The following is a 10728-nucleotide window of genomic DNA, read 5'->3' as shown; positions in this document are numbered from 1 at the left end:
ATTTAAATTGAAATGTGTTTAGTAAAAGATGTAAAGTCGTAAATGACAGTTTTAATTTTTTTTAATTTTATTTGATAGTAGACATAAATTATGAGATTAATGAAAAAAAAAAAATCATTTATCAACGTACTTAAGAATATTGATATATATATTTAAAGTAAATAAATATATGTATAAATATTTTGTAGAAAACCAAAGACCATGCAGTTTAAAGATGATTTTTTTCCGCGATTCACGCGGCTTTTAATTGACTTGATAGTTTATAGTTTTAAATTATAAAGTATAAATTGTAAATACTGAATTTTACTGATGATTGTAACTGTAATTTTAATTGTAATGATAACATTGATTAATCATATGTAAGTTATAAAAAAAAAGACATGAATTAACAGTGAGATAGTGCGACTATTAAATGAAATTATTTAAGATAAAATAGTGTATGAAGTCTATATATGAGTAATTTAATTATTTAAATAAAAAAAATGTAGGGTAAGATAAAATGCGGTCTTGCGGTAGTGTACAAAGTTAAATTAGCTAACAGATAAATTTAAATTTAATGGAGAAACGATAAGATTGCAATGTATGTCGATTAAATATTGTTTATTCGTGACAAAAATCTGTTTTCGTAAAATAGTATTAATTTTGACAATTTTTTTATGATTTTTTGAGTTTAAAAGTCTTATATGATGATCATATGAGCCGAATTTATTTTTAAAACTATTTTGACTGATTAAAGATCATATTCTAACCATATCTGATAGGTATATGATGAAAAATTTCATTAAATTCAATGTATTGTTCATATATGATGCATATGTGACACGCATTTATATTGCGAAGTAATTTGGTTGGCTTTAAATCGTATTTAAACAATATATGATACGTATATGATACATAAGGCATATAAGATAATTGGATTTTATTATTGCATATATGACGCTTATTTATTTTGTAAATAATATGGACTACTTAAAAATGATATTTAAACCATATCTGATCTTTATGTGACGCTAACTCTATATTTAAACCATATCTGATGCACGCAATAACAAATTAGAGTTTTAAATAAATAATGTGTAATCAAAATTTTCTCTAAATTATTAATGATAAACACTCTATATCTGATTCGTATATGACTTCAAATATTGTAATATTTGATCATATATGCCAGATAAAGTTTGTAATTTACCTGTTACTTACTGAAATGAAAATTTTACTTGAAAACATATGCGGAAATAGTTTTTAATAGATCACATAAATATCAGATAGTATTTATATATGATTAATAATTTGACAGATATATGATTCGACTACTGTATGGTTAAATATTATCTTAGACACATTATAGACATAAATGTACAATATCTATTTCATATATCATAATATATAATTTTCCAATCATATCTGAATCAGATACAATCCATATATGACATTATAAAACAGAACTAAATCAATTATTATTGACATATGTAACATAAATTTCTCGAATATTTATACCGCAATATCATATGAATCAGATATATATCATATACGGTTTAAAATCAGTAAAATCCGTCATAAATCAAATAAAAACCAGATATTATCCATATGATCGTCATATAAGACTTTTACAATGCAAAATAATAAATATATCGACACATTTTTCGATTAAAAAATTAATTTTGTAAATTTAATCAAATTTTAAAAAAAATTAGTCATAGGCAAGACGCGTTATAAAAATTCCGCCCTTAACTTTGAATTTTTTTTGTCCATTGGTAATTTTTAAATTTAATATCAATTATGAAGAAAAGTAAAAAATTTTCTCAACGACGCACTATCATGCGTGTGATGGAAAATTAAAAAAAAAATTGTAGACTCTAATAAATTCTAAATACTATAAAAAAATTACACACAATATCGTAGTCTGACATAAGCGGCGGTAAGAGCGTGAGATAATACAAACAAACAAATAAATAATTAAATGAATGAAAGTAATTAATGATTAAATAATTATGTATATTCATCGAGGCTGAATTTTTAAAATATTATAAATGTTTTATTTGTTGTAAGTAAATAAACACTATTATAATTTATAATTATTATTATTATTGTAATGACTATTATTAAAAACAATAATTGTTTTGGTGATGGACTGTCGTTAAAAAAAAGGCTACGTTATAATGCGAGATACAAATTAATTATACATTAATACAATAATATTAATAACATATATTATTATTATTTTATATTACTATTATTATTTTTATCTACACATAATTTTTTTAGCACCAATTAGATAATTGCGTCCAAAGTTTCAATTACGATTATTAATATTGTATTAATTTACAATTTATACTTTTACTTTATATTATTTTCGCATTTTTTTATATTGTTATTTTATTAATAATTATCACGATTCATATTATATATTATTATTATTATTATTATTTTTAATTTTATGATTATTAATATCGTAGGAATTATTTAATAACTTTTATTATTTATTAATTGTAAACAATATGTGTAATAAGTTTTGCCAAAGAATTACAACAGCAACAAAAAAAATAAATAATGAAGCAATACTTAAAGATTTTCTCCGATACGAATATTTTAAAAAAATTTTTAAAAATCAATTTATGTAAGATGCGTTTTCGAGAATTCCTTAAGTTAATAAAATTGTTTTGTTTTAATTAATATAAAAAGAAATGGTAAATTAAAAGAATTTTTAAAATAATTGTCCATGTGATATTTTTGTTCTGTGGGCCGCTCTTGCCAAGTCTCGCTGTTGATACTTGCTGACAAAAATGAATAATTTAATAAATCTGTAAATCCTTTTTGAATAAATATGAGGTTTATAATAAAATAATTTTATCTTTTCTCTATTTAAAATCCTTTAAGATCCTCATTTTAATTGTAATTATTAAAATATTTTTTGGAGACGAGAACAAGGGACAAAAATTTTCTATGTACTTTAATCTGATTCGACTTGATATTTAATTGAAACTAAAATTCTGTTAATGAACCGACACATTTGTTGTTTATAAAATAATTTTTTTTTAGTAAACTATAATACTTGCAATGTAGAAAATCTGTCTATCGGTTGACTCTGCGGATCAGCCCCAAAACTTCTCGCTCATGGAGCTCGAAAACATTGCTATGAATACATTTTCGAACTGGAAAGACTCGAAAATACTTTTGAATGCCATTGTTTTTGAAAAAAAACATTTTTTTACATTTATTTTTTTCACGATATCTTGCGAACTAGTTAATTGAACCAAATTTTCTAACAGTCGGTTAAATATAGGGGAGGGAGGAGCAAAATGGGGTACCTATGGATATACTGAGTTTTCGATGACTAAAATACGCCAAATCTTTTTGTTTTTAATGATATCCAAGGTATATAGACAAAATTTTTAGCTGCCGTTAATAAACAAAATTTTCTTTTCTGGCGGACAAAATATGGGGTAGCCTTAAAAAAGTTGAAAAAAAAAAATTTCTGAAAGTTGATCAAATTTCATTAAATAAATTTTTTTTTTTATGTAAAATACATACAGAAAAATTACATTTCACATCATTGGTGGATACGAAGGGAGAAAAATTTTTTTTTATGAGGCAGAGGCCCTCATCCAAAAAATGATAATTTTTTCTTTTTAATTGAATTGTTATCAATGAAAAAATAACAAATTATTTTCGAATATTTTTTGTGGCCATATTTGCCCCAGCTACAGGAAATCAGCCGAAAAATGAATTAACATTTCAATTTTTTTTTTAATTTGACGATACAAATATGAAAGAATCATTTTTCAGAACTTTCGGCTGGTCCATTTTGCCCCAGGTGGTATGGGTAGGGCTAAAAATGCGGAAATATATTAAATTTTTTTTTAATTTGACGATAAGAATTTGATAGAATCATTTATTCGATTTTTGGGCTGGTCCATTTTGCCCCAGGTATCATGGGTAGGGGTAAAAATGCGCAAATATATCGAATATACAATAATTAGTCGAAAAAAAAAAAAATCTTTTTTTCACCAAATTTGGGGGTACCCCCTTTGGCCCCCCTCCCTTTCCCTATCAGAAAAGTTAAAAAAAATCTTTAGAAACGACTAAAATTCATCTGAGCAATCATATAAAGGTGGTATTAAAAACTTAACAAGTAAATTTTTATCAGTTACTTTTAATGATTTTTTTTTTTTTAAGACATTATTATTATTTTTTATCATTAATGGTTATTAACTTGAATGTGGTAAATGTCGTATACCGTGGCGATTAAAAATTTTAAAATCGAAAATAAAACGCCTCATTGTGTTAAAATTTTGTAGATGTAAAGTCAATAATAAAAATCTACTCTTTACAATAATTTCGTTTAGTATTATCGAAGATGAAATTACCGCTCGTTTTTATCGTTATTCAAGTACTATATTTTATAGTAACAACAGTAAACTCACATCTAATACCACGAGATGACAAGCTAGTTAATAATGAGTTCAATAGGATAAATAATTTTGAACCAGGACGAAGGATTCATAGAACCCGAAGATCATTGGCTGTTAGGAGAAGACAATTTCTATGGAATGATGGTATTATTCCGTATGAAATCGAAGATATATTTAGTGGAGATCAACGCAGATTATTTAAACGAGCAATGAGACACTGGGAACAATCCACTTGTATTCATTTTGTTAAAAGAATTGAAAAAGTTCATAAAAATTATATAGTTTTCACTAAATCAGATTGCGGGTAAGTTTCATATTTTAGCTTTTACGCACAGACATCTAACAATAAAATCAGGAAATCGTGTTTTATCCGTACCATGTATTATATTTTTCAAATAACCTCCATTGATACTGAAAATGGGCCCGTGTATACCTAAAATAGGAGAGGCGACGGTCTCTCGTAAAACGGAAATGGGCTTCGTCCTCGTTACATTAATTGATACTGGAAGTTTGCATACCTGGTGCCAGACGAAGCAGGATAATTTCTGATCGATAGCGTGGCGAAAAATTATCCTGTTTTATATATATATATATATAAATTTGAGTAGTTTAATAAAGAAAACAATGGATTTTTATTAATTTAACAATTCGTTTTCTATTAAAACCCAAATTATTTTTTAAATTATTTACCAGATGCTGTTCTTTTGTTGGCAAAAAACGGTATGGACCCCAACCAATAAGCATAGTCAACCAATGCAGCAATTTTGGTATTATTTTACATGAATTGGGACACGCTATCGGGTTTCACCACGAGCATACACGTTACGATCGCGATCAGTATATTAAGGTTTTCCTAGATAATGTTCAAGAAGGTACTATTTATAATAATAACTTCTAAAACAGACACCGAAAAAAATCGGTAACCGTTACCGATTTTCAATCAGTAATCTCTACTGATATTAAATTTACCGAAAAAAACAGTTTTTGGGGCCTACAACTAAAGTATAAGTGACATGTCAACAAGTTTTAATTTCATTCAAAGGTAATTAAAATTTTTATTATAATCAACAGAATATTAAACTAAGTGCCGAATGGCTACAAAATATAAATTGTTTTTTTTTTTTTTTTGACTAACGTACAAGGTACCAACTTTGACATGGAACTTATATTCTTAACTAAATCCATTTTATCATTGACGGTGACACGAAATGCGTGATAATGATGTTTTCAGTGAATACAGGAGAAAAAGTATTTGATCATTAACACTGACCATGTCCACAATTTTACCAAATAATGGATCATTATTGTCATCAATTTCAGTAATGACAACCATACCTTGTGAATATTTCTGTCTATGAAAAGTGATATGACTTTTATCTTTAATAAATAAAAATGACTTCTTTTAAGCCAAATAGCTAACAATTACTAATCTAAATTTATAACTGTACATTTTTTTTACTTTCCTTAAAATATAATCAGCTATCGCAACTGGCAAAAACAATGTTTACAAAAATATACGGGGCAATGTAAGTTGTGTATAATTAGCTCCAAGTATTTGATATAACAGATTTTTTTTCTCTTTATTCTATAAAATTACGTGCTTGTTAAGTAATTACTAATTAATTTTTATTTTTTCTAGGTCAATAAACTATTTTTTCGGTAAATGTAAATCAGTAGAGATTACCGATTTTTCGGTAACGGTTACCGATTAAAATCAGTAGAGATTACTCATTGGAAATCGGTAACCTCTACCGAAAAAAAATCGGTAACCGTTACCGATTATTTTTTTCAGTGATAATATGTTATTTTAATAGAATGTATAAGTAACGATGAATTTTAAATATCAACAGGAAATGAAGATAAATTTAATAAATTGTCAGTAGAATCTACAAATACATTGGGTCTACCTTACGATTATAATTCCATAATGCATTACGCGAGATTTGCTTTTGCAAAGAAGTTTCGTAGTACGATTGAACCAACACGTAAAATAAATGGGAGGACACCGGAGATTGGTCAAAGGCGCGCCCTAAGTACCGTTGACATTACTGCTACAAAGTTGCTGTATAATTGTTCTGGTTTGTAATTTAAACACTACGTAATTATAAAAATCTTATCGTTTTTAATTATTCATTGTTATTAAAATATTAATATTGGTACGTCTGGTTTGTAACAGGTAGCGGGTCATTTTTTGAGCCTTACTATATGATTATCCCACCAATACATCCAGATGATTCACCAGAAGTTTCCGATAAATGCAAATGGACAATCAGAGCTGCGGAAGGTGAACGAATAAAGATCACACTAACATCATGGGATATTCAAGAGACTCCCAATTGTACAGTGGAGTATGTGGAAATAAAAAATGGCTACCTGGCAAATAGTCCTGTCTTAGGTAAACAATCGAATCTTAATATTATGAACGATATCTGTTATTATTGAACGTACATTTTGTTTAGCTCGCATATGTGGTACAGTAAATAAATCAATTATTGTGACGGCAAGTAATTTCGTATCAGTAACATACGCCAGGATTCGTTATGAAAATTATCACCTGGGATTTATATTGAAATACGAAACTATTTGCGGCGGCGATATTAATTTAGAAAGTGATGATATTTATTACTTAGAAGCGCCAAATTATCCAGGGTTATACGAACCGAATAAACAGTGTTATTGGTTCATCAAGGTTCCTCACAAACATCATATAGAAATTAAATTCCATTACTTTGAACTTGAAGAAAGTAAAGATTGTAAAAATGACTTTGTAAAAGTACAAGAGGGTAGAAATGAAAATGCGCCAGTTATCGGAAGTTACTGCGGTAAAAACGACCACTTGGAAGTAGCCTCTCTGATGAGAAGAATTTTTCTGACGTTTATTTCTAATGAATCAATAGAAGCGGGAGGTTTTTCCGCCACTATTTCTGCGAAACCTATTAATAACACTAATTGAACCTTCTAAATAGTTTATAGATATTGCATTATACACGGAGAAAAATATTGACTCGTTCTCGAGCCTCGGTTCGCCAGCCTTGGACCAAGATTCAGCCAATACTCCACTGATAGAAGGATTTGTTTAGGAGTAATAAATTGATTTATTAAATTTTTCTCAACTGACTTTTTTGGATTTAACAAATATTTAGTAATTATTAACAATATTTATTATAATGAAATAAGTAACTTCTTTATTATTAAGAAATATTTTTAATGCTAACAAAGCCTTATTAACATAAAAGAAATATTTGTTAGCACCAAACAAGGCTTGTTAATATTTAATAAATATTTCTTAGACGAATTTGTCGGTAGAGGGCTACACACGAGCCTGTAGTGGTGTACACGTATTAAAAGAGCTATATGTGTGTGTCGTTGCGACGTCATATTGTTTACTCCGTTCTAGCTTGCATTGTTGGTTAAACGTAACCTACAACTGAAGCTCTCATATACTTAAATAATATTTATATCAGAAGTGTTTTGTAAATTGTCATCCATATTATAACTATGAAAATATGGAAGCCTTGTTAATTTTATTCGGTTCAATTTTAATTAAATATAAAACCATTAAAAACACATGTACTATCAAACGGATTTTATGTTATTTCTCAGCGTAGTTTAATATAAGAAATTTTAATTTGTTTATTCTAGTTATAGTGTTAATTACTATGAAATTGTATTTTGAAATTAAAAGAACAGAAAATTTTATACGATGGTTGTTTTAGTTATTTTTGTTTATAAATACAAATATTAATGAATGTGTGTAGCTGCATGCAAAAACATATATAGATATATATTCTTGAACTGTGTGATTTTATGAATTAAATTTTAATAAATAAGTTAATAGATAATTTCTTAAATATAAAAAAAAAATTTGTTCAAATAATAAAAAATATATTAAATATAAAATATTCATTTATTAATTATTAAAAAGTGATTCATTAAATGTTAAAAAGTGATTTATTAAATACTAATAAATCATTTTTTAAATGGAAAGAAATCGTTTATTAAATATTAACAAATCGTTTATTAGATGCTAAGAAATATTTATTAAATACAAAAAAATGATGTTTAAGAAATGATTTGTTAAATATTAATAAATATTTCTTAAATAAAGCTCCGTTAAGAAATAATTTGTTAAATATTAACAAATCTTTTTTAATACTAAGAAATCCTTCTACCAGTGTCAAGTAACAAGCCTCGGTTTTCCAGTCGAAATAATAAATGACACCTAAAAACCTTTGGCTTCTGTGAATAGCGTAGCAGCCCAGTGGATAAGCCGCTTGCTTACCAGTATTGAAGGATCAGGGTCGAGACCCAGCGAATGCAAAAAAAAAAATAGTTTAATCGATCCACCTGATTTCTCTGTGTACAAATTTATTTCCATATGCCACCATCACGCACATGTCTACTAATGTTTTTTTTTTTAATTTATTTTTAATAAGCATAGGTGCTTATTTAGCAACAGTCGTAGCACAATACTGGCTCTCGATATTCGGCCAATACTTAGATGCAGTCTTGGCACAGCGCGGTCACTCAAACTTGGCTCAGTGTTATCATTTCGATACTTAGACAGACTTGGGCCAAGCTTGGATTTCAAGCTTTCCCTAGAGTTAATAAGTCTTGCGCCAAGCCTCGGCCAAGCTTGGGCCTATTGTTTCTTCCTATAAGGGATAATAACTTTTTGGATGCTTCACTTCCTGTTTCGTTTGGTTAACAGCATAATAAAAATTTGTAGATTTCGAGTCAATATTTTTCTCCGTGTATTCGTTAGCAATAAGTTTATTAATTAATTTTTAATTTGTTCGTTATCTAACGTGACGATGAATCAAAAAATAAAAAAATAAGTTTGTCGAGTTGGTAAAGTTCATTGTTATCTGTATCGTTTCGTGTATTAATACGTTATCCTAAAAACCAATTATTTTTATAATAAAAAAATTGTCAGCAGTAACTCGTCCCGAAAATAATAAAAGCATTAACAATCTGCGTCACACAATTTTTTATATAATTAAACCACCAAAAATAAACTTTAACTTTGAAATGAAAATTATAAACGCAGGTTATTGAAAGTTTTACTCAAAATTTATAACAATATTCCTCAAAGTATTTTTATAATGACATGTCATAATTATTTGAAGTGTTTTTGTGTCTAATCGATTTAGTATAAATGAAAATTAAAAACACTTGAAAAAGATTTACCATCCATTGACAACGTAGAATAAATAGTTGGAAATATACAGCAATCATTATACTACTTTTCGATTTATGAGTGTTTGTGAAGATTGACCAGAAAGTCTTGCTATTACCCTGATAGCCAAACTTTCTGATCAGAAGGTTGGTGTTCATGAGTTGCGACCAACTTGACAACGAGTTGTCGACAACTTTCAGCTTTTGTAACTGTCGTCAATAAGTTGACTACAAGTTTCTCAGCAACTTGTCAACAATTTACTGCCACAACCTGTCGTCATCTTTCTGAGAAACTTGTCGTCAACAGTTACCAAAGCTGAAAGTTGTCATCAACTTATAGAAATGCCGACTTTTGTAGCCAACTTGGCAACAATTTGCTTGCCAACTTGGGTATCAGGACAGGGTAAGTTATCGTTGGTCATTCGAATGACCAATGAAGAGTAACTTATACTGTTAAAACACTTAACATAAACTGGTAATATGGAGATAATAATTTGTTTAAGTACCTGTATTAAGTAAAATTGAAAATTTACTCAATTACTTATCGTTTCAAAGAACGGACTTTTAAATTTCAGCCGCCTAAATTAAATTTCTGTATGATTCTTATTATACATAATTTTTTGGCAATAGTAAAGTAAGAGACCCAGTACCCGATCAGGGAACTAGTACCCGATCGCTCAAGTATTTTTATACCTATATTTACTGAATTGTATTAAATATAGATGTACAAATACATGGATTGATCGAGTACTAATTCCGTAATCGGGTACTAGGTTTTTTATCTTACGTCAAAACTAAAAAATTCCAGAATCAGATAGTGGTCTAAAAATTTTTTTTATTAGCCAAGAAAATTTGTAGAAAGCTGATATTTTTCGATAATTCCAACATGGGTGTAAGAAGTGGTAATTTTTGAATTTTTATGAGTATGAGATCAAAGATCTGAGCCAATAATTTTATCAATAGGGAGAGTCTATTAATGTTAGAAAAATTATGAAAAAGTTAGGATTTAAAAGTAGAGCTCTACCTACTTTTGACTATAAAACAGCTTCTGTTTGACATTTTTTTATCTTTTCTTTTTATTTTACTTATTTACTTCTTGGCGGATTGATGAAACAAAGCAATTTAAAAAAAAAAGCAA

At 27.7% G+C, this 10728-nt stretch overlaps 1 protein-coding gene across 1 annotated transcript; it reads left to right on the top strand.

Annotated features, from left to right (window-relative positions):
* The first annotated feature begins 4357 nt into the window (after positions 1-4357).
* On the top strand, positions 4358-7365 carry LOC103571580 (dorsal-ventral patterning protein tolloid-like). The gene is made up of 5 exons (XM_014444700.1): positions 4358-4716; positions 5106-5284; positions 6272-6490; positions 6589-6807; positions 6872-7365. Exons 1-5 carry the CDS (start codon positions 4358-4360, stop codon positions 7363-7365), a joined length of 1470 nt encoding a protein of 489 aa, XP_014300186.1.
* The last annotated feature ends 3363 nt before the right edge of the window (positions 7366-10728 follow it).

The sequence above is a fragment of the Microplitis demolitor genome, chromosome 9, assembly GCF_026212275.2.
Source record: "Microplitis demolitor isolate Queensland-Clemson2020A chromosome 9, iyMicDemo2.1a, whole genome shotgun sequence".
In the NCBI taxonomy this organism is placed as follows: domain Eukaryota; kingdom Metazoa; phylum Arthropoda; class Insecta; order Hymenoptera; family Braconidae; genus Microplitis; species Microplitis demolitor.
This window is presented reverse-complemented; position numbering and strand designations above follow the sequence as displayed.

Bases quoted from the DNA above. Each gene is read 5' to 3' on its own strand.
- LOC103571580 (XM_014444700.1), top strand. From the start codon at position 4,358: ATGAAATTACCGCTCGTTTTTATCGTTATTCAAGTACTATATTTTATA. The intron at 4,717-5,105 runs GTAAGTTTCATA...ATTATTTACCAG, and splicing joins TTCACTAAATCAGATTGCGG to ATGCTGTTCTTTTGTTGGCA. The intron at 6,808-6,871 runs GTAAACAATCGA...CATTTTGTTTAG, and splicing joins GGCAAATAGTCCTGTCTTAG to CTCGCATATGTGGTACAGTA.